General features: G+C 46.9%; 1 protein-coding gene across 1 annotated transcript; it reads left to right on the top strand.

The window, feature by feature from the left end:
• Positions 1 to 384: 384 nt before the first annotated feature.
• On the top strand, positions 385 to 23001 carry LOC145345313 (uncharacterized). The gene is made up of 7 exons (XM_080193129.1): positions 385 to 490; positions 12773 to 12958; positions 16513 to 16616; positions 17634 to 17693; positions 18993 to 19133; positions 20887 to 21093; positions 22789 to 23001. The coding sequence occupies exons 2-7, from the start codon at positions 12943 to 12945 to the stop codon at positions 22999 to 23001; spliced, it is 741 nt and encodes a 246-aa protein (XP_080049255.1). The 5' UTR covers positions 385 to 490; positions 12773 to 12942.
• Positions 23002 to 24876: the final 1875 nt, after the last annotated feature.

The raw sequence follows: 24876 nt of genomic DNA, 5'->3' as shown, positions 1-24876 counted from the left end.
CAATGAGAGAAACAGGGAGAGAGACAGAGTCAGAGAGACAGACAGAGACGGAGAGAGATTGAGAGAGAGAGAGAGATAGAGAGAAATAGAAAGAGAGAGAGAGAGAAAAAGTGGAAGAGAGAGAGGTATAGACAGAGAGAGAGACAGACAGTGGGAGAGAGAGAGATATAGACAGAGAGATCAACAAAGAAAGAGATAGACACAGAGAGAAAGAGAGACAGCAGGAGAGAGGGAGATATATAGTGAGACAGCGAGAGAGACAGAGAATGATAGACAGAGAGGGATAGAGAAAGCGACAGGAAAAGTTTAGAGAGACAGATAGAGAGTGATCAAGAGAGAAAGAGACAGACAGTGTGTGTGTGAGAGACAGACAGAGACAGAGAGAGAGAGACAGAGACAGAGAGAGACAAGAGAGCACATTGTCTCCTGCCAGCGTACTTCAAGTTTTGGCTTCTGGGAACAAGGAATTTCTGCTCCTCTGCACAGTGTGGTGAGAGAGTTTAATATTCCTTGGACTGTGTGTTCACACACTGATTCACTTCCTCCCTCTGTCTCTCCTCCAGTCTTTGCCTCTCTCACTCTCATTCTCAGTTCTTCTCTCTGTCCCTGCACACCCTCTCGCAATCCCTATGCACTCTCTCTTTCTTCCTGTCTCACTCACTCTTGTCCCTCCATCTCCACCTTCTCGCCACTGCAGTCTGCCACTCTGTACATTCCCCTCCGGTCTTACTCTCTATTCAACTCACTGTCCATCTCGCTCTCTCTCCCTCTCTCTCCACAAACAATCTTTTCCTTCATTGGTCACTCTCTTTTTCCATCAATCCCTCTTCTTCGGAGACTATTCCTCTTTGCCAATGACTGAACCCTGTATACTAGTTCAGATGTGGAGATGCTAACGTTGGACTGGGCTAAACACAGTAAAAAGTCTCACAACACCAGGTTACTTGACAGTAATCCCACAAGCTTTCGGAAACACTGTCCCTTCGTCAGGTGTGTGGAAGGTTCTGAACAGAGAAGGGCATATAAAGACACACACAGTTTACAGAATACTCGTCAGAAGGCAAGTCTTTACAGCTAACCTGCTATTCAAGTCTTAAAGCTGCAGACAATGTGAGTGGAGATCGCATTAGCATTGGTTAAAGAGATGTGTATTGTCTTCAAACAGGACAATAAGTGAGATTTTGCAATTTCAGGCAAGTCATGGTGGTTACAGGTATTGCGACATGAACCCAAGATCCCGGTTGAGACCGTCCTCATGTGTGTGGAACTTGGCTACCAGTCTCTGCTCAGCGACTCTGCGCTGTCGTGTGTCGTGAAGGCCGCCTTGGAGAATGTTTACCTGAAGATCAGAGGCTGAATGCCCGTGACCACTGAAGTGTTCGCCAACAGGAGGGGAACAGTCTTGCCTGGTGATTGTTGAACGATGTTCATTCATTCGTTGTCATAGCGTCTGCATGGTCTCCCCAATGTACCATGCCTCAGGACATCCTTTCTTGCAACGTATCAGGTAGACAATGTTGGCCGAGTTGCAAGGGTATTTACCGTGTATCTGGTGGATGGTATTCTCACGTGTGATGATGGTATCCGTGTCGATGATCCGGCGTGTCTTGCAGAGGTTGCTGTGGCAGGGTTGTGTGGTGTTGTGGTCGCTGTTCTTCTGAAGGCTGGGTAGTTTGCTGCAAACAATGGTCTGTTTGAGGTTGTGCAGTTGATTGAAGGCAAGAAGTGGGGGTGTGGGGATGGCCCTGGCAAGAAGTTCATCTTCATCAATGATATGTTGAAGACTCCGGAGAAGATGGCGCAGCTTCTCCGCTCTGGGGAAGTACTGGACGACGAAGGGTACTCTGTTCACTGTGTCCCATGTTTGTCTTCTGAGGAGATCGGTGTGGTTTTTCTCTGTGGCGCATCGGAACTGTTGATCGATGAGAAGAGCACCATATCCTGTTCTTATGAGGGCATCTTTCAGCGCCTGGAGGTGTCTGTCGCAATCCTCCTTATCTGAGCAAATCCTGTGTATTCGGAGGGCTTGTCCATAGGGGATGGCTTCTTTAACATGTTTAGAGTGGAAGCTGGAGAAGTGGAGCATCGTGAGGTTATCTGTGGACTTGCAGTACAGTGAGGTGCTGAGGTGACCGTCCTTGATGGAGATGTGTGTGTCCAAGAATGTGACCAATTCCGAAGAATAGTCCATGGTGAGTCTGATGGTGGGATAAGAACATAAGAACATAAGAAATAGGAGCAGGAGTAGGCCATCTAGCCCTTCGAGCCTGCCCCGCCATTCAATAAGATCATGGCTGATCTGTCGTGGCTCAGTTCCACTTTCCCGCCCTCTCCCCATAACCTTTAATCCCCTCTCCTATCAAGAACCCATCAACCCGCTTCTTAAAAATATTTAGCGAGGCAGCCTCCACCACTTCAACGGGCAGAGAATTCCAGAGATTCACCACCCTTTGAGTGAAGAAGTTCCTCCTCAACTCCGTTCTAAACCGCCTCCCCTTTATCTTGAGGCTGTGCCCCCTAGTCCTACTGTCTTTTTTGAGCGGGAAGAGTCTCTCCACCTCTATCCTATCCATCCCATTCATCATCTTATACGTCTCAATGAGATCTCCCCTCATTCTTCTAAACTCTAACGAGTACAAGCCTAGTTTATTCAGCCTCTCCTCATAGCTCAATCCCCTCAACTCCGGCATCAGCCTAGTAAACCTCCTCTGCACTCCCTCCAGGGCCAAAATATCCTTGCTGTTGATGTCATCATATAGATGTTTCAGTGATTGTTCACCATGAGGCCAGAGGAAGAAAATGTCATCGATGTATCTAGTGTATAGCATCAGTTGAAGGTTCTGTGCAGTGAAGAAGTCTTGTTCAAACCTGTGCATGAAGATGTTGGCATATTGAGGTGCAAATTTGGTCCCCATGGCTGTTCCGTGTGTCTGGATGAAGAACTGGTTGTTGAAGGTGAAGACATTGTGGTCCAGGATAAAGCGGATGAGTTGTAAAATTGCATCTGGAAACTGGCAGTTGTCAGCATTGAGTACTGAGGCAGTCGCAGCAATGCCATCGTTATGGGGGATGTTGGAGTAGAGCACCAAGACATCCACTGTGACGAGGAGTCTCCCTGGTTCAACTGCTCCATGTGTGCTGAGTTTCCGTAGGAAGTCTGTAGTCATGACAAAAGCTGGGGGTTCTTTGTACAATGGGTTTTAGGATGCCTTTGACGTAGCCGGAGAGGTTCTCGCACAGGGTCCCATTGCCTGATACAATGGGACGGCCAGGTGTGTTTGCCTTGTGTACCTTTGGGAGGCAGTAGAGATCTCCAAGGCAGGGAGTACGTGGAATGAGAGCACGGAGGGTGCTCTGAAGATCCGGATCAAAGGTCTTGATCAGAGTGTTGAGTTGACGGGTGAGTTCTTTGATCAGATCTGTGGGTAATTGTCTGTAATTGTCTGTAGTGTTCCTCATTGTTTAGTTGTCGGTACACTTCTTTACAGTAATCCGTTCTGTTCAGTACGATGATGGCCCCTCCTTTGTCTGCTGGTTTGATGACAATGTTGCAGTTGGCCTTGAGAGTGCAGATGGTTTTGCTTGTGCTTGGGTGATGTTCGGGGCTATCTTGTGAGTGCGGCTGATGAATCTGGTGTTAACGCACCTCCTGATGGGTTGGGCAGACATGCTCATTGAGGGCAACGGCTTTCTGGAGGAGTCCAATTGGACTCTTTCCTCTTCGGTCGCTGCACTGCGGATCTCTCTGTCGGCTGTTCCAGTTCATTGGCTGTCTCATTGAATTCGCTGTTGGCCTCTTGGGGTTTGTGGAAGAACTCCCGCAGCCTCATTCGCCCGATGAATTCCTCTGTGTCTGCTGCGAGACTGATGGGGTCCATTTTGGTGGTGGAGCAGAAATTGAGCCCTCGGCTGAGAACTTCGATTTCATCTGGTTGAAGTGTGTAGGCCAACAAGTTAACGATAGAATTCCCTGCGGTGGTACTGTTTTCTACTGTGGTGCCGGGGGAGGCTTGGTTGTTGCTGGTGGTGATGCCGAGTTTCTCAAGTTTCCTGTTCTTGGTGTGCGTGGAGATGGTGTAGTTTCTTTATCTCATCTGCTTGGCAGAGTTTTGCAGCTGGTCTGCAACCTGAGTGCAAGTTGAGAATATGTATTCTATCTTGGTTTCCAGTATGCGGTGTTTGCTGTAGAGCTGGTGTATGAGGTGGTTGAGGAGTGTGAAAGAGGTGCGATGGCAAAGTCTCTCAGCATAGTCTGTGATGTAGGTTGACCTGAGTGGGTTCGTGATCTGTAGTCCTTTTGGTATCTTGTCTGCTTTCTTGCATCTTTGTAAAAACTTGACGTCTGTGTCTTTGTCTCTTCATCTCTCTCTCTCTGTTTCTTTTGTTTCTTTCTCTGGATTTTTTCTCTCTGTCTCTCTATTTCTCTCTCTTTGTTTCTATCTCAGTTTTTCTCTGTGTGTGTGTGTGTGTGTGTGTGTGTGTGTGTGTGTGTGTGTGTGTGTGTGTGTGTGTGTGCGCGACAGTGTTTGAGTGAGTGTGTGTGTGTATATGAAGCTGTGTCGGAGTGTGTGTCTGTGCATGTGAATGTGTATACATGAGAGTGTGTGTATGTGTTTGTGAGGATGTTTGTGCGTATGTGTGAGTGTGTATTCATGCCAATTGTGTATGTAAATGAATGTCTGAGAGTGCGAATGTATTCGTATATGTATGTTTCTATGTGTGTGCATGTGTGAGTGAGTGTGTGTTAGAGTGTGTGTGTGTTAGTGTATGGATGTGTGTGTGCGTGTGAGTGAGTGTGTGTTAGAGTGTGTGTGTGTGTGTGTGTTAGAGTGTGTGTGTGTGTGTGTGTGAATGTGTTAGAGTGTGTGTGTGAGTTAGAGTGTGTGTGTGAGTGAGTGTGAGTTAAAGTGTGTGTGAGTGAGTGTGTGTAGAGTGTGTGTTAGAGTGTGTGTGTGTGAGTGAGTGTGTGTGTGTGCATGTGTGTGTATGTGTGTATGTGAGTGAGTGTGTGTTAGAGTGTGAGTGTGTGCGTGTGTGTGTTAGAGTGTTAGAGTGTGTGTATGTGTTAGTTTGTGTGCGTGTGTGAGTGTGTGTTAGAGTATGAGTGTGTTAGACAGAGTGTGTGTGTGTGTGTGTTAGAGAGTGTGTGTGTATGTGTGTGTGTGTTAGAGAGAGTGTGTGTGTATGTGTGTGTGTGTGTGTTAGAGAGTGTGTGTGTATGTGTGTGTGTGTTAGAGAGAGTGTGTGTGTGTGTTAGAGAGAGTGTGTGTGTATGTGTGTGTGTGTGTGTTAGAGAGTATGTGTGTATGTGTGTGTGTGTGTTAGAGAGAGTGTGTGTGTGTTAGAGAGTGTGTGTGTATGTGTGTGTGTGTTACTGTGTGTGTGTGAGTGTGTGTTACAGTGTGTGTGTGTTAGAGAGAGTGTGTGTGTGAGTCTGTGTTAGAGTGTGTGTGTCTGTGAGTGTGTGTGTGAGTGTGTGTTTGTGTGTGCGTGTGTGTTTTAGAGAGAGTGTGTGTGAGTGTGTGTTAGAGTGTGTGTGTGTGTGTGTGTGTTAGAGTGCGTGTGTGTGTGTGTGTCTAAGAGAGAGTGTGTGTGAGTTGAAAGTCAGCCAGACTGGGTGAGATGCACCAAAGGTTTACTGAATGAACTGAGAGTGGAAATTGCAGAGGCACTGGCCATCAGTTTCTAATCTTTCCTAGATTTGGAAGAAGGGGGTGGGGCAGGGGATCAGTACCAGAGGATTGGAGAATTGCAAATGTTACACACTTATTCAAAAAAGGAAGCAAGGATAAGCCGGCAACTGCAGTTTAACTTCCGTGGTGGGGAAACTTCTACAAACAATCGCTTGTGACAGCATTTATAATAGGGTGGGAAAATGTTCTTCATGCCAGAGTATATCACCTCCCATTTCTCTGCATTGAATGTCATCTGCCATCTATCAGCCCACGCCATCAAGTTGTCTCTGTCCTTTTGAAGTTGTGCACTGTCCTCTTTGCGCTTTATGATGCTTCCAAACTGAACAATTTCTGCACACTTTGAAGGTTAGGAGGAGCCCGCATGGATTTCTAAAGGAGAAATGGTGTTTAACTAACTTGTTGGAGATTTTTGAGAGGGTAACAGAAAGGGTTGATGAAGATAACGCTGTTGATGTGGTGTACTTGTCTTACAGAAGGCAGTCGATATAGTGCCACACAACAGATTATCTCCAACTGCGATGGGATCGTGATCAATTGGGCCAGTGGGCTGACGAATGGCAGATGGAGTTTAATTTAGATAAACGCGAGGTGATGCATTTTGGTAGATTGAGCTAGGGCAGGACTTACTCAGTTAATGGTGGGGCGTTGGGAAAAGTTACAGATCAAAGAAATCTAGGGGTACATGTTCATAGCTCCTTAAAAGTGGAGTCACAGGTGGACAGAGTGGTGAAGAAGGCATTCAGCATGCTTGGTTTCATCGGTCAGAACATTGAATACAGGAGTTGAGACATCTTGTTGAAGTTGTAGAAGACATTGGTAAAGCCACACTTGGAATATGTGTATAGTTCTGATCACCCTATTATAGAAAAGATATTATTAAATTAGAATGAATGCAGAAAAGATTTACTAGGATGCCACCGGGACTTGATGGTTTGAGTTATAAAGCTGGGTAGACTGGGACTTTTTTCTCTGGAGTGTAGGAGGCTGAGGGTCGATCTTATAGAGATTTTTAAAATAATGAGGGACACAGATCAACTAGATAGTCAACATCTTTTCCCAAAGGGCGTCTAAAATTAGAGGGTGTAGGTTTAAGGTGAGAGGGGAGAGATACAAAAGTGTCCAGAGGGGCAATTTTTTCACACAGAGGATGGCGAGTGTCTGGAACAAGCTGTCAGAGGTAGTAGTAGAGGTGGACACAATTTTGTCTTTTAAAAAGCATTTAGATAGTTACATAGATATAGAGGGATATGGGCCAAATGCGGGCAATTGGGATTCGCTTAGGGGTTTAAAACATAAGGGTGGCATGGACAGGTTGGGCCAAAGGGCCTGTTTCCATGCTGTAAACTTCTATGTCTTTATAACAGACTTATCAGCAAAGCTATAGCTCATGGAATAATAGGGACAACAGCAATTTGGATAGAAAATTGGCTGAATAATAGAAAGCAGAGATAAATGATCAATGGATGTATTTTTGGGCTGGAGGAAGATATGTCCCCAGTAGTTGGTACTGGGACCCATGCTTTTCCTAATACAATTTAATCGCCTGGATTGTGGTGGGCAGGGCACAATTTCAAAGTTCGCACATGGAAGTATTATAAACTGTGACAAAGAAAGTGTAGAACTTCAAAAGAGAGAAGCTGGAGTAGGCAGATAGGTGGCAGATGACATTCAGTGTGGAGGAGTGTGAGCTGATTCATTTTGGTGGGAAGATCATGTAGAGACAACATAAACTAAGGGGAAAAATTCTTAAAACGAGTGCAGGGGCAGAAGTGTATGTGTAATAACAAGAGGAAGAAATGTGATAAGTTTTATATCATTGACGAGGAGGTGGACTAAAATAGAGACATAGAAAATAGGAGCAGGAGGAGGCTGTTCAGCCCTTCAAGCCTGCTCCGCCATTCAATATGATCATGGCTAATCATGCAACTCAATATCCTGATCCCATCTTCCACCCTAATATACTTTGATCCCTTTCACCCCAAATGCCATATTTAACTTCTTCTTGAAAACATACAATGTTTTCTGCTTTCTATGGTACTGAATTCCATTGGCTGACTAGTGAAGAAATTACTCCTCATCTTTGTCCTAAACCATCTACCCTGTATCCTCAGACTGGGAGCCCGGTTCTGGATGTCCCCACTATCGGGAACATCCACCGTGCCCTTACTCTGGTAGGTTTCTATGAAATCACCCCGCTCAATCTTCTGAACTCCAGCAAATACAATCCTAATTGACTCAATGTCTCCTCGTACGTCAGTCCCGCCATCCCAGGAATCAGTCTGGAAAACCTCTCTGCACTCCCTCGAGAGCAAGAACATCCTTCCTCAGCTAAGGAGAGCAAAACTGCACACAATATTCCAGGTTTGGCCTCACCAGAGCCTGTTAAAATTGCAACAAGACATCTGTGCTCCTGTACTCAAATCCTCCTGCTATGAAGGCCGCATACATTGGCCTTATTCACAGCCTTCTGTACATGCTCTGACAAAAGCTGCAAGAAACTACAAAGGGTTGTGAATGCAGCCCTGACCATCACTCAAACCAGCTTCCTATCCGTTGACTCTGTCTATACTTGCTGTTACTTGGAGAAAGCAGCCAGCATAATCAAGAGCCCCACACACCCCGGACATATTTTTTTCCACCTTCTTCCATCAGGGAAAAGATACATAAGTCTGAGATTAAGCACCAACCAACTCAAGAACAGCTTCTTCCCTGCTGCCATCAGACTTTTGCATGGTCCTATCATATACCTTTCTCTGCAACCCATCAGTAACTAATATATTCTGAATGCTCTCCTTTCTTTCTCCCCTATATGCTCTATGAATGGTGAGTTTTGTCGGTATAGTGCGCAAGAAACAATACTTTTCACTGTATCCCAACACAGCTGACAATAATAAATCAATTCAATTTGCAGCTTACCTGGTGCACAAGGGCACCCAGGTCTCGTTGCACATTCTCTTCTCCACTCAGATAACAATCTGCCTTACCGTTTTGGCTACCGAAGTGGATAACCTCACGTTGATTCACATTATCCTGCATTTCCCACTCACTCAATTTGTCCAAGTCACACTGAAGCATCTCCACATCCTCCTCACAGCTTAGCCACCCACCCAGCTTGGTGTCAGGGATAAATCATAGAGTCACTACGATGCAGAAGGAGGCCATTTGGCCCATCAGGACTGCACCAACTCAGCATCTTACCCAGGACCACACATTCCCCTGCCTGCCCACCCGATCCCCATAATCCCTAATCCACCTAATCTGCACATCCTTGGATACAAAGGGTCAATTTTACATGGTCAATCCACCCAACCTGAACATCTTTGCAGTGTGGAAGGAAACTGGAGCACCTGGAAGAAATGGTGGGTGGCACAGTAGCACAGTGGTTAGTACTGCTGCTTCACAGCTCCAGGGAATTGAGTTCGAATCCCGGCTCGGGTTGCTGTCTGTGTGGAGTCTGCACATTCTCCCTGTGTCTGCGTGGGTTTCCTCCGGGTGCTCCGGTTTCCTCCCACGGTCCAAAGATGTGCGGGCTAGGTTGATTGGCCATTCTAAATTGCTCCTTAGTGTTCCGCGATGCATAGGTTAGAGGGGCTAGTGGGTAAATATGTAGAGCTATGGGGATAGGGCCTGGGAGGGATTGTGGTTTGTGCAGACTTGATGGGCCGAATGGCCTCTTTCTGCACTGTAGGATTCTATGATCGATGAAATCCAGGAGGACACAGAAGAACATGCAAACTCCACACAGATTTTCACCCAAGGCCAGATTTGAACCCGAGTCCCTGGCACTGTATAACAGCAGGGCTAACGACTGTGCCACCATAATGGAATACAATAGAATACAAGAAAGCTTTCCAGTAATAGCAGTAAATCAGGAGATGGGACTGAATGAAATTCCAATCGCTAGGGAAGTGGTATTGAACAAAGTGATAGAGTCAGGGACTGAGAAATCTCTGAGTCCTAAAGGATTTGGTCCTAGGGTCTTAAAGAGGTAGCTAATGAGGTAATAGATGCGGTGGTATTAATTTTCCAAAATTCAATAGGTCCTGGGAGTTTCCACTGGAAATGAGCAAATGTGACCCCTCTACTCAGGAAAGGAGTGAGGCAGCACACAGAAAACTGTTAGGTTGACATCTGTCGTGGGGAAGTTGTTAGATTTGATTGTCTAGCTGGACACTCAAAATGATCGGGAAGAATCATCATGGTTTTATGAAAGGCAAATGATGTTTCACTGACTGATGAGATTTGTTTGAAGGAATAACATGTGCTGTGGATAAAGGGGAACCTGTAGATGTACCGTCCTTGGATCTCCAGATAGACGGAGCTCAGGAGAGATGGGAGGACAATGTCCTGGATATGAAACAAAGGGAGTAGGGCTGATGAATTTGTGGAACTCACTGTCCTATAATGCAGTGGAGTCTGAATCAAGAGATAGATATGCTTCTGATTGAAAAAAAACAGGTTAAAGTGATATGGAGTACAGGTAGGGAGGTGGATTTGAGACCAGAACACCAGTTAAAGTCTTAACAGATTTATTTGGAGCACTTGGAGTTCTGCTCCTTCATCGTGTGAGTCCACTCCTGATGGAACAGAGCTCCAAAAGCTTGTGATTCCAAATAAACCTGTTGGACTTTAACCTGGTGTTGTCAGACCTCTTACGGTGCCCACCCTAGCCCAACACCAGCATTTCTATGTCATGATCTGAGACCAGGGACAGGTGGTCTGATTGAATGGCGGAGCAGGCTGGTAGGGCCGCATTGCCAACTTCTGCTCCTGATTCCCATGTTCCTATGGGTGTTAATCGTATTGTTAAAGACTAAAGACGGTAATAATAGTGACATAAAGGAATGTGCTAATTGTAAAACAAGGGTGAGTGCTCTGTGCAAGACAAACAGAAGTACACTTATATACCTTTGGAAATAGAGGGGAGGGTTCGGGCTGCAAGGTTGTTAAATTCAATGTCATGTCCTGAAGGCTACAGAAAGCAAAAATGGGAAAACGAGGGGCTGCCGCTCCAGTTGATGTCAGGCTTCGCTGGGAACAAGCCGAGGACAGATACATAAGTACATAAGAACCATCTGGCCCCTCGAGCCTGCTCCACCATTCAATAAGATCACGGCTGATCTTTTTGTGGACTCAGCTCCAGTTACCCGCCCGCTCACCATAACCCTTAATTCCTTTACTGTTTAAACATTTATCTATCCTTGCTTTAAAAACATTCAGTGTGGTAGCCTCAACTGCTTCACTGGGCAGGGAATTCCACAGATTCACAAACCTTTGTGTGAAGAAGTTCCTCTTCAACTCAGTCCTAAATCTGCTTCTCCTTATTTTGAGGCTATGCCCCCTAGTTCTAGTTTCACTCGCCAGTGGAAACAACTTCCCTGCTTCTATCTTATCTATTCCCTTCATAATCTTATATATTTCTATAAGATCTCCCCTAATTCTTCTGAATTCCAATGAGTAAAGCCCCAATCCACTCAGTCTCTCCTCAAAAGCCAACTCTCTCAACTCTGGAATCAACCTAGTGAATCTCCTCTGCACCCCCTCCAGTGCCAGTATATCCTTTCTCACGTAAAGAGAACAAAACTGTACACAGTACTCCAGGTGTGGCCTCAGCAGCACCTTATACAGCTGCAACATAATCTCGCTGTTTATAAACCCCATCCCTCTAGCAATGAAGGACAAATTCCATTTGCCTTCTTAATTACCTGCTGCATCTGTAAACCAATTCCTTGTGATTCCTGCACAAGGACACCCAGGTCCCTCTGCACAGCAGTATGATGCAAATTTTTACCATTTAAATAATAGTCCATTTTGCTATTATTCCTACCAAAATGGATGACCTCACATCTACCAGCAGTGTCCTTCGTCTGCCAGACCCTCGCCTACTCACTTAGTTTATCTATACCCCTTTGCAGGCTTTCAGCGTCCTCTGCACACTTTGCTCTGCCACCCATCTTAGTGTCATCTGCGAATTTTGATACACTACACTTGGTCTCCAATTCTAAATCATCTATGTAAATTGTAAATAATTGCGGCCCCAACACTGATCCCTGAGGCACACCACTAGTCACTGATCGCCAACCAGAAAAACACCCATTTACCCCCACTCTTTGCTTTCTGTTAGTTAACCAATCCTCCATCCATGCTATTACTTGCAACACCATATAACTTTATCTTATGTAACAGTCTTTGGTGCGGCATCTTGTCAAATGCCTTCTGGAAATGCAGATACACCACTTCCACAGGATCCCCATTGTCCACTATACATGTAATGTTCTCAAAGAATTCCACCAAATTAGTCAAACATGACCTTCCCTTCATGAAACCATCTGCGTCTTACCAATGGGACAACTTCAATCCAAATGTCTCGCTATTTCTTTCTTGATGATAGATTCAAGCATTTTCCCTACCACAGAAGTTAAACTAACTGGTCTATACTTTTGTCTACCTTCTTTTTTAAACAGTGGCGTCACATTTCCTATTTTCCAATCTGCGGGAACCACCCCAGAGTCCAGCAAATTTTGGTAAACTACCATGGGTGCATTTGCTATTATTCCCGTGACCTCTTTTAGTATCCTGGGATGCATCAGGACCAGGAGACTTGTCTACCTTTAGCCCCATTAACTTACCCAAGACTACATTTTTTGTGATAATGATAGTTTCTAGGTTCTCACCTGCCATAGCCCTCCTGTCATCAATATTTGGCATGTTATTTGTGTTTTCCACTGTGAAGACCAAGACAAAATATCTGTTCAATGTCTCAGCCATTTTCTCATTTCCAGTTATTACATCCCCCTTCTTGTCCTCTAAAGGACCAATGTTTACGTGGATGTGTGACAAAGATGTAGATAGGGAGTCTTATCAGCAGGGGAGCTGAGAGAGAGGCTGTCTTGGGCAACGCAAGCAAGATAGAAATGATGCTGAGCGGATGTGGGGAATTGGAAAATAAGGCACACACCACAGGCTGAGGGATCAGTAGGGGAGGGCAGAATGAATCAGATAACACTTTCCGAGAACTGAGGGGAGAATGGCCTCAACACGAGAGATAATGATCTGGTCATGAAATTATATTTTAGGAGCAAGGTGTGAAAACCAACATCCTGGAGGCAGAGAAGGGGACATACACACACACACACACACACACACACATACAAATACAAATATTCAGCAAGAGAGAGAGACATTCAGGCATCGCAGAGACAGAGAGACACGACTGGCAGAGAGAAAAACAACTGCGCCAAGGAAGATGGAAGTCATGAGAGGTGTGTGATCTCCAAATCGACATGGTGGACAGTATATCAACCCCAAATTACTCTGTATCTAACACTGTGCTTTACTCTGTATCTAACACTGTGCTTTACTCTGTATCTAACGCTGTGCTTCACTCTGTACCTAACACTGTGCTTTACTCTGTATCTAACATTGTGCTTTACTCTGTATCTAACCCCGTGCTTTACTCTGTATCTAACACTGTGCTTTACTCTGTATCTAACGCTGTGCTTCACTCTGTACCTAACACTGTGCTTCACTCTGTACCTAACGCTGTGCTTTACTCTGTATCTAACATTGTGCTTTACTCTGTATCTAACATTGTGCTTTACTCTGTATCTAACCCCGTGCTTTACTCTGTATCTAACCCCGTGCTTTACTCTGTATCTAACCCCGTGCTTTACTCTGTATCTAACCCCGTGCTTTACTCTGTATCTAACACTGTGCTTTACTCTGTATCTAACCCCGTGCTTTACTCTATATCTAACCCCGTGCTTTACTCTGTATCTAACCCCGTGCTTTACTCTGTATCTAACCCCGTGCTTTACTCTGTATCTAACACTGTGCTTTACTCTGTATCTAACCCCGTGCTTTACTCTGTATCTAACCCCGTGCTTTACTCTGTATCTAACACTGTGCTTTACTCTGTATCTAACCCCGTGCTTTACTCTGTATCTAACACTGTGCTTTACTCTGTACCTAACGCTGTGCTTTACTCTGTATCTAACCCCGTGCTTTACTCTGTATCTAACCCCGTGCTTTACTCTGTATCTAACACTGTGCTTTACTCTGTATCTAACACTGTGCTTTACTCTGTATCTAATGCTGTGCTCTACTCTGTATCTAACACTGTGCTTTACTCTGTACCTAACGCTGTGCTTTACTCTGTATCTAACCCCGTGCTTTACTCTGTATCTAACCCCGTGCTTTACTCTGTATCTAACACTGTGCTTTACTCTGTATCTAACCCCGTGCTTTACTCTGTATCTAACACTGTGCTTTACTCTGTATCTAACCCCGTGCTTTACTCTGTATCTAACACTGTGCTTTACTCTGTATCTAACCCCGTGCTTTACTCTGTATCTAACACTGTGCTTTACTCTGTACCTAACGCTGTGCTTTACTCTGTATCTAACCCCGTGCTTTACTCTGTATCTAACCCCGTGCTTTACTCTGTATCTAACACTGTGCTTTACTCTGTATCTAACGCTGTGCTTTACTCTGTATCTAACACTGTGCTTTACTCTGTACCTAACGCTGTGCTTCACTCTGTATCTAACCCCGTGCTTTACTCTGTATCTAACCCCGTGCTTTACTCTGTATCTAACACTGTGCTTTACTCTGTATCTAAGCCCGTGCTTTACTCTGTATCTAACACTGTGCTTTACTCTGTATCTAACACTGTGCTTTACTCTGTATCTAATGCTGTGCTCTACTCTGTATCTAACACTGTGCTTTACTCTGTATCTAACACTGTGCTTTACTCTGTATCTAACCCCGTGCTTTACTCTACATCTAACCCCTTGCTGTATCTGTCCTGGGAATGTTTGATGGGGACAGTAAAGAGGGAGATTGAGATTATTCTGTATCTAAGCCCATGCTTTACTCTGTATGTAACCCACACTTTACTCTGTATTTAATTCTATGTTTTACTCTGTATCTAACTCCATCCTTTACTCTGTATCTAACCCCATGCTTTACTCTATATCTAATTCTGCGCTTTACTCTGTATCTAATCCCACATTTTACTCTGTATCTAATCCTGTGCTTTACTCTATATCTAACCCCTTGCTTTACTCTGTATCTAACCCTGTGTTTTACCCTGTATCTAACCTCAAGCTTTACTCTATAGCTAACCTCATGCTATATTCTGTATCTAACCAATGCCTTACTCCGTATCTAACCCCATAATTCACTCTGTATCTAACTCCATGCTGTACCTGTCCTGGGAGTGTTTGATGGGACAGTATAGAGGGAGCTTTACTTTGCATCTAACCCTGTACTGTTTGATGGGGGACAATGTAGAGAGAGAGGGCTTTACTCTGTATCTAACCCCGTGCTGTACCTGCCCTGGAAGTGTTTGATGATGTGGAGATGCTGGCGTTGGACTGGGGTAAACACATTTGAAGTCTGACCACCAGGTTTAAGTCCAACCGATTTATTTGATAGTAAGCTCACAAGCTTTCGAGGTTTGCCTCCCCACCAGGCAAATGGAGAGTACTGGCCTCAGATAAAGCACACAACAGCACAGACAGTTTACAGATTACTGATTAGAATGCAAATCTTCACACTTAACCTGCTATTCAAGTCTTAAAGTGGCCAACAATGTGAGTGGAAGGAGCATTGAGCACAGGTTAAAGAGATGTGTTTTGTCTCCAGACAGTACAGTAAGTGAGGTTTTGCAAAGCCAGGCAAGTCACGGGGGTTACAGATAGTGTGACATGAACCCAAGATCCCTGTTGAGACCGTCCTCATGTGTGCGGAACTTGGGCTGTTGTGTGCTCTATCTGAGGCCGGTACTCTCCGTTCGCCTGGCGGTGGGGGTTGGGGGGCAAACCTCGAAAGCTTGTGAGTTTACTATCAAATAAATCTTAAACCTGCTGTTGTCAGACTTCTTACAGTGTTTGATGGGACAGTGTAGAGGGAGCTTTACTCTGTATCTATTTCTATGTTTTATTCTGTATGTAACCCCGCACTTTATTCTGGGTCTGACCCCGTGTTTTACTCTGTATCTAACCCCGTGCTTCACTCTGTATATAACTCCATGCTGTATCTGTCTTGGGAGTGTTTGATAGAGACAATCTAGAGCAAACTTTACTCTATCTCTATTCCTGTGCTCTACCTGGGAGTGTTTGATGGGGACAGTATAGAGGGAGGTTTACTCTGTATCTAACCCCATGCTTTACTCTGTATCTAACCCCGTGCTTTACTCTGTATCTAACCCCGTGCTGTACCTGTCTTGGGAATGTTTGATGGGGACAGTGTCGAGAGAGCTTTATTCTGTATCTAATTCCTTGATGTACCTGTCCTGGGAATGTTTGATGGGGACAGTGTCGAGAGAGCTTTATTCTGTATCTAATTCCTTGATGTACCTGTCCTGGGAGTGTTTGATAGGGACAGTGTCGAATGAGCTTCACTCGGTATCTAACTCCCTGCTGTAACTGTCCAGGGAGTGTTTGATGGGGGACAATGTACAGGGAGGTTTACTCTGTATCTAACCCCGTGCTGTAACTGTCCTGGGACTGTTTGATGGGGGACAACATAGAGGTTTAGATTTTAATCAGAGAATTGCCAGTGGCTAACTTCCATGAGTTTCTGATCCTTTATCCTACCCAAAATTGCATGCAGATGGAATTGGACAATATCATTGATGTAGGCAGCAATTCAGCCTCTCCCTGAGAGGGCTGAATGGGTCTTGTCCTGTTACTGTGTAACAGACTGGAGGGGCTGAATGGACCTCCTGATGCTGTTTTGTTGTCAGTAGTACACACCGTCAGTGATTTCTCTGTCAGTTCCAAACTCATCCTCGTCTCTTTGTTTCCCTCAGTTTGGATCTTGATGTTTCTGATGATATCTCCCCTTCATGCTAACAATGACTCTCACTGCACTGATATTGTGGACAACACTGCCGCAGTTCTGAACAACACATTTGTAAGTAAGCATTCTTGAGGCACAATTGAAAGATCACTATCAATGTCAACTGATGCTCCTGTGTCATAATTCACTTACCCTCACCCCTCACCCCCTCCCTATGCTCACTCACCCACACGGGCTCCCAGTCCCACAAACCTCAATTAACAAAACATCAAAACCTCCCTCCCTTTCTCTGTAATCTCCTCCAGCCCCAACAATTCTCATCCTCCTGTTCAAATCCCTCCCTCGCTCCCTCCCTCCCTTTTTCTGTAATCTCCTCCAGCCCTAACAATTCTCATTCTCCTGTTTATATCTGTGCTCACTGTCCCACACTGAGTCCCAGTCTCACAAACCTTAATTATCAAATCATCCTCTTCAAAACCTCCCTCCCTATCTCTGTAATCTCCTCCAGCCTCTACAATTGTCATCCTCCTGTTCAAGTGCCTCCCTCGCTCCCTATCTTTGTAATTTCTTCCAGCCCCTACAATTCTCATCCTCCCTGTTCAACTCAAGAATAATGCAGATTTTATTGTACTGAATATGATATTGTCGTCTGTAATGATACAGATTCTATTCACGGAATCATAGAATCCCTACTCAGCAGAAGGAGGCCATTCAGCCCATCGAGCCTGCACTGACCACAATCCCACCCAGGCCCTATCCCTATAACCCCACACATTTACCCTAGGTAGTCCCCCTGACACTAAGGGGCAAATTAGCGTGGCCAAGCTTGCAGAACTTTGGAGTGTGGGAGGAAACCAGAGCACCCGAATGAAACTCACGCAGACACGGGGAGAACATGCAAACTTCACACAGACAGTGACCAGAGCCATGAATTGAACCCGAGTCCCTGGCGCTGTGAGGCAGCAGTGCTAACCACTGTGCTACAGTGCCAACCCTGATTGTACCAAATATGATATAGTCTGGACTGAACAAGATTTTATTGTACTGAACATGACATGGTATATTCTGTAATGATATAGGTTATATTGTACTAAATATGATAGCACAATAAATGTTTCTACTTATTTGCAGGTTCATTTGTTCCCAAAGAATTACAGAGTGCAGCTCCGGGTGAATCTCAAAGATCTCAAAGTGAGACGTTTTTCATTATGAGTCAGAGTTTACATTTAATATTGTCAACTTCAACTGCTCACCCCACTGCCCTGTGAAAGGACCCCCCTCACCAATCCCCCCTGTGAAAGGACCCCCTCACCAATCCCCCTGTGAAAGGACCCCCTCACCAACCCCCCCTGTGAAAGGACCCCCTCACCAATCCCCCTGTGAAAGGACCCCCTCACCAATCCCCCCTGTGAAAGGACCCCCTCACCAATCCCCCTGTGAAAGGACCCCCTCACCAACCCCCCCTGTGAAAGGACCCCCTCACCAATCCCCCTGAGAAAGGACCCCCTCACCAATCCCCCTGTGAAAGGACCCCCTCACCAATCCCCCCTGTGAAAGGACCCCCTCACCAATCCCCCCTGTGAAAGGACCCCCTCACCAATCCCCCTGAGAAAGGACCCCCTCACCAATCCCCCCTGAGAAAGGACCCCCTCACCAATCCCCCTGTGAAAGGACCCCCTCACCAATCCCCCTGAGAAAGGACCCCCTCACCAATCCCCCTGTGAAAGGAACCCCCCCTCCCGCCACCAAACCACTCACCGTCCCACCCCAGGTGAATGGCTGACGAAGGAACAGCGTTTCCGGCAGTTTGTGGTTTTACTATCAAATAAACTAGTTGGACTTTAACCTGGTGTTGTGAGACTTCTTACTCTAGAATTCTCCACCAAGGGAAACAATTTAATCTTGCCCGCTCAATCTCTGCCCCTCATAATTTTGTACACCTCCATCAAATCACCCCTCATCTTTCTACATTCCAGGAAAATATCCCCAGCCTGTCCAGTCTCTCCTCATAGCTACACTTTTGCAGCCCCTGACAACATTGTTGTAAATCTCCTCTGCATTCTCTCTGAAACAGTTACGTCCTTCCTGTAATGTGGTCACCAGAACTGCATGCAATACTTCAGCTTTGCGGCCTCACCAGTTCTTTCTCCAATTCCAACGTTATATCCTTACTTTTATACTCTATTCAATGAAGGAGAGTATTCCATCTGTCTTCTTTACAAAGTTAGTGACTTGAACTGTTGCCTACAGGGACCCTGTGTACTTATCCACCAAGATCTCTCACTTCCTCTATCCCTCTTAGTATATTCCCATTTGCTATTTCTCTCCTAAAACTGTTTGACCTGTCTCTAAGGCATCCTTTGGTTTGCAAGCCTCTAAAACATTTTTAGTCTGCACACCTGTCTGACTGGCCGATATCTTGGCTCTAATCTTCTCGCTGTGTAATTCCATGGTATCTAGTGTCTGACGCCTGGGTGTTTACTCCTCTAGAATTCTTCCCTCTGTATATGGACCACACTTTCCTTACTGTTGGGGGACTGGCTGGCTGTTCATCAGCAGCTCTGGCAAGATCAAGAGAACTTTAGCAAAACCAACTGGCTCATCAAAGGCTTGGAGCAGCTCAACGTGACGGTAAAGGACAGCGTCTACAATCCATTCTCAACAGAGTGAGGCCATTCAGCCAGCCCGCCAGCCTGATGCGTAGGAACAGGAGGAGGTCCATTCGGCCCCTCGAGCCTGTTACACAGGAACAGGAGGAGGTCCATTCGGCCCCTCGAGCCTGTTACACAGGAACAGGAGGAGGTCCATTCAGCCCCTCGAGCCTGTTACACAGGAACAGGAGGAGGTCCATTCAGCCCCTCGAGCCTGTTACACAGGAACAGGAGGAGGCCATTCAGCCCCTTGAGCCTGTTACACAGGAACAGGAGGAGGCCATTCAGCCCCTCGAGCCTGTTACACAGGAACAGGAGGAGGTCCATTCAGCCCCTCGAGCCTGTTACACAGGAACAGGGGGAGGTCCATTCAGCCCCTCGAGTCTGTTACACAGGAACAGGAAGAGGCCATTCAGCCCCTCGAGCCTGTTACACAGGAACAGGAGGAGGCCATTCAGCCCCTCGAGCCTGTTACACAGGAACAAGAGGAGGCCATTCAGCCCCTCGAGTCTGTTACACAGGAACAAGAGGAGGCCATTCAGCCCCTCGAGTCTGTTACACAGGAACAGGAGGAGGTCCATTCAGCCCCTCGAGCCTGTTACACAGGAACAGGGGGAGGTCCATTCAGCCCCTCGAGTCTGTTGTACATGAACAAGAGGAGGCCATTCAGCCCCTCGAGTCTGTTACACAGGAACAGGGGGAGGTCCATTCAGCCCCTCGAGCCTGTTACACAGGAACAGGGGGAGGTCCATTCAGCCCCTCGAGTCTGTTGTACATGAACAAGAGGAGGCCATTCAGCCCCTCGAGTCTGTCACACAGGAACAGGGGGAGGTCCATTCAGCCCCTCGAGCCTGTTACACAGGAACAGGGGGAGGTCCATTCAGCCCCTCGAGTCTGTTGTACATGAACAAGAGGAGGCCATTCAGCCCCTCGAGTCTGTTACACAGGAACAGGAGGAGGTCCATTCAGCCCCTCGAGCCTGTTACACAGGAACAGGGGGAGGTCCATTCAGCCCCTCGAGTCTGTTGTACATGAACAAGAGGAGGCCATTCAGCCCCTCGAGTCTGTCACACAGGAACAGGGGGAGGTCCATTCAGCCCCTCGAGCCTGTTGTACATGAACAAGAGGAGGCCATTCAGCCCCTCGAGTCTGTCACACAGGAACAGGGGGAGGCCATTCAGCCCCTCGAGTCTGTTACACAGGAACAGGGGGAGGTCCATTCAGCCCCTCGAGTCTGTTGTACATGAACAAGAGGAGGCCATTCAGCCCCTCGAGTCTGTCACACAGGAACAGGGGGAGGCCATTCAGCCCCTCGAGTCTGTTACACAGGAACAGGGGGAGGTCCATTCAGCCCCTCGAGTCTGTTGTACATGAACAAGAGGAGGCCATTCAGCCCCTCGAGTCTGTTACACAGGAACAGGGGGAGGCCATTCAGCCCCTCGAGTCTGTTACACAGGAACAGGGGGAGGTCCATTCAGCCCCTCGAGTCTGTTGTACATGAACAAGAGGAGGCCATTCAGCCCCTCGAGTCTGTTACACAGGAACGGGGGAGGCCATTCAGCCCCTCGAGTCTGTCACACAGGAACAGGAGGAGGCCATTCAGCCCCTCGAGTCTGTCACACAGGAACAGGAGGAGGCCATTCAGCCCCTCTCCTGTCTCCTGTCTGTGTGGATCGTTTGTGGAAATGCCTCTGGAGCTGGTTGGTCCCATCTAATTCCTCTTCCTCTATCAGGTTGGCCTGGACGCTAGGTGCGGCAAGAAACCAGTGGCCTTGCTGGTCAACGTGACTCTGACGGCCCTCCAGATCGTCCGCAAGTCCAACTGTGCCCCGTGTGGAACCAGTGCTCCCCACTTGCTGACAGCCCAGTCTCCCACTGTCACTCCTGAAACCCCGTGGGTCTCAAAACAAGTTGCAGAATACGAGAACAAGCTGGTGAAGGTGAGTGACTGGGCCCGGGCTGGGCTGGTTTCGCTGCAACTGTTGGCGAGGCCACGTCTGGAGTATTGTGTGGAGTTTGGGTCTCCTCAGCAGAGGAAGGGGGTCCTTGCTTTAGAGGGAGTGCAGTGAAGGTTTAACGGGCTGATTCCCGGGATGGCAGGTCTGTCATATGAGGAGGGACTAAGTCAATGAGTATTACATTCACTTGTGCTTTAGAAGAATGAGAGGGGATCTCATAGAAAGTTATAAAATTCTAACAGGGTTAGACAGACTAGATTCAGAAAGAATGTTCCCAGTGATAGGGGAGTCCAGAACTATGGTTTATAGTTTGAGGATAGGGAGTAAACCTTTTTGAACTGAGGCGAGGAGAAATTTCTTCACCCAGAGGGTGGTGGGATTCACTCCCAATGAAAGCAGTTGAGGCCAAAACATTATGTGATTTCAAGAAGAAATTAGATCTAGCTCTTGGGGCTAAAGGGATCGGGGGAGACAGGAGGGAAGGGGGAAATCAGAATATTGAATTCGATGATAAGCCACGGTCAAAATGAATGGTGGAGCAGGCTCGAAGGGCCTACTCCTGATCCTAGTTTCAATGTTTCAGTGAGAGGTCGAGGGGAGGGGTGAAGTGGGGCAGCCTGGATAGGAGGGGTACTGGGGAAGACCAAGCAGTCATCTGTAAGAGTGGGTGGGGGTGACAGAGTGAGGGAGTAAGAGCAAGCAAGGGGGTAGTGAGACAGGGGATAGTGAGGATGGGCAGAGTGAGGGTGCAGGAGGATGTGAAGGGACTGAAGGAGTGGGAGGGTGAGTGAGGGGGTGTGAGGGACGGAAGGGGAATTGGGGAGGGAGAAGTGTGGCAGGGGAAGTGAGGGAGGGGAAGTATGGGAGGGGCAGAAGGGTGGAGGAGGAGAGTGGCAAGGGGAAGGAGTGATGGGAAGTTAGGGAAGCGAAGGTGAGGGAGATGAAGGAGTGGGGAACGAGGGAGGGATTGTGGGGGGGAATGGGGAAAGGATTGAGGGTGGAGACTGAGGGACAGCAGAATGATGAAAGGAGCATGAGGGACTGAGAGACTGGAGAGTGGGAAGGTGGGACAGGTGAGGAGAGTGAGGGAGGAGATGAGGTAGGGAGAGGGTAGGGCATGAGGAGGGACAGAGGGAGATTGAAGTGAATGAAGGGGAGTGAGTGGTGAGGGGCTGGGGGTTGAGAGGCGAGCGAGCGAGAGAGGCTTAGGAAGCGTGACTCGTGGTGAGTTATGTGAATGAGGGAGGAGGGAATGAAAGAGGGGATTGAAGGAAGGAGGAATTACATAGTGTGGGAGGGGCTCTGTCTTGCTCTCTTTTTTCCTGTCTCTCCCTCTCTTTTTCTTTTCCTGTCTCTCTGTTTCTCTCGCTTTCACTATATTTTCTATCTCTCTCGGTCTCACTCGTCTCTCTATTTCTATCTCTCTCTCTCACTCACTATCCCTTTCACACTCCCTCTCCTTCACTCCTTATCTCTCACTATATATATAAAATCTCTACCTCTTATTCAGAAATTTTCTATCTCTTCTCTCTCACTCCCTGTCTCTCTCTCTCTGCCTCTTTCTTTCACTTTATCTCTTTCTCTCGACCTTTGTTTCTCTCTACCTCTTTTTCTGTCTCTGCCTCTTTCTTTCCCTCTTTCTCTCTCTATCTCTCACTCTCACTCTCTCTGCTCCAGGTCCTTCACTCGGAGAATCCAAGTTTTGCCATGAAATCACGCTGTGAGTGGAAGTTTATAAGAATCCTGCGCAAGAGTCTGAAGCAAGCTGACTGTCCAATGTCACTGAGTACCCTCATCCAGCTGTACCAGAGCAGCGCCGAGCGTACGGACCAGGGGATGACGTTGGCAGAGAGCTCGAGACGCACCGACAAAGAGACTGTATCTATTTGACTCGGGGAGGTGGTGCATGTCAGGCCTGAAGGAAACCTTCCTCGCTCAAATTTCTTTCTCACATTCATGGCCTCTCACCTTGTCGAAGTGACCCCTCCCCTCACCCCAGCAACATGACCTTTCACCCCGCCATAGTGACCTCTCACCACAGAGACATAACCCTTATCCTGCCATAATGACTCCTCACCCCAGCAGCGTGACCCTTCACCCCACCGTACTGACCCCTCACCCCAGCAGCGTGACCCTTCACCACAGAGACGTGACCCGTACCCTGCCACAGTGACCCCCTCACCCTTTCATCTTGACCTTTAGGGAGAACGAACACAAAAGACTCATTCAACTCTCATGACTGATTCGATCGCCAAACAGTTGGGGAAAAGTCACAATGGCTGATTACATGTCAGCTTCTCAGCGCCAGGGACCTGGGTTCAATTCCGGACAGTCTGTGTGGAGTTTGTACGTTCTCCCCATGTCTGCATGGGTTTCCTCTGAGTATTCCGCTTTCCTCCCACATTCCAAAGATTAGGTGGATTGTCCATGGTAAAATTACATTGGCGGGATTAGCCATACTAAATTGCCCCTTTTTGTCTAGAGATGTGCAGGTTAGATGGATTGGCCACATCAGACTGTCCCTCAGGTCAGCCTTTTCCAATCACATTTGCCCCAAGACCAGAGAATCCCGCTGGAGGTCAGTGGACCTTTGCACAGTCCGTATCCTACCTGCTTCGAATCTTGTGGCAGGCAGGGCAAGAATACTGTGCTCCATGTGTCCAAAGATGTGCAGGTTAGGTGGATTGGCCGTGCTAAATTGTCCCTTAGTGTCCCAAAGATGCGTACAGGGATTAGCAGGACAAATGGGGTTACGGGATAAGGCAGGGGGTGGGCCTGCCTTTCTATCTGTCTCTCTCTTTCTCTCTGTCAGACCCTCTATCAGAGACTTTATGCGCTCAATGGCCGCTTTCTGTCTATTCTTATCTTTGACTTGCCTGTACTACTAGCAGTCACACAGCAGCTGAGCCTGTGTGCTGATAGGAGATGCCCTGCTCGGCAGGTTTAATGCAGTTTAATGCTCCGTGACTGTGTATTTACTGACTGGATTGCTGTAGGAATGTGGTCAAGGCAGCCAGCTAGCTAACCCTCTGATGCTTCTCAAACCATTCTATTCCATTTTGATTAGTATTGTATGAAATGGAATATATATATCTAATATATATCTAATTATATGTATTCCAGCCCATCTTGACACTTTCTCAGTTTAAACCCACTCCCTTTTCTAATCCCTGTTCATTTGCCTCTTCTCTCTCTTGCTTCTACACATTTCAGTGTTTTTGCCTTTCCATTTCTTTCTCTCGCCCTCTTTCTCTCTCTCCTTTTCTATTTCTCTCTCTTTCTCTGTTTCTCTCTCTCTCTCCCCCACTCTGAGCCGCCCTCTCTTATGAAAAGTTAACATTCTCTTGCTGGGTCACCATCTGGTCATTGGAATGTATTCCCAGACTCCAAACACATTCCCCAGATCACTGGAGTGTTGGCCTGCTCTCATCCTGCAGCTCGTTCTGTTAACTCCAAGAACTATGATGTTTGAGGGAAAAATTGCAATGCGGCCACACCCTTTTGAGAAATAGAGAGAGGGAGAGAGAGAGAGACAGACAGACAATGAGAGAGGGACAGACAGACAGAGGGACACAATTAGAAAGACAAGGAGAGTGACAGAGAGAGAAAGACAGACAGAAAGAGAGAGACAAACAGAGAGAAAGAGAGAGACAATGAGAGAAGGACAGAGAAAGACACAGTTAGAGAGATAGAGAGAGAGACACACACACACACAGGGAAAGTGACGCAGAGAGAGAGAGACAGAGACAGAGCGAGACACACACA

This window comes from Carcharhinus amblyrhynchos, chromosome 7 (assembly GCF_965287045.1).
Source record: "Carcharhinus amblyrhynchos chromosome 7, sCarAmb.v2.hapA, whole genome shotgun sequence".
Taxonomy (NCBI): Eukaryota; Metazoa; Chordata; class Chondrichthyes; order Carcharhiniformes; family Carcharhinidae; genus Carcharhinus; species Carcharhinus amblyrhynchos.
Note: the sequence above shows the minus strand (reverse complement) of the source record. Positions and strands in the feature narration are given on the sequence as shown.

Bases quoted from the DNA above. Each gene is read 5' to 3' on its own strand.
- LOC145345313 (XM_080193129.1), top strand. The intron at 16,617-17,633 runs GTAAGTAAGCAT...ACTTATTTGCAG, and splicing joins CAGTTCTGAACAACACATTT to GTTCATTTGTTCCCAAAGAA. The intron at 21,094-22,788 runs GTGAGTGACTGG...TCTCTGCTCCAG, and splicing joins ACGAGAACAAGCTGGTGAAG to GTCCTTCACTCGGAGAATCC.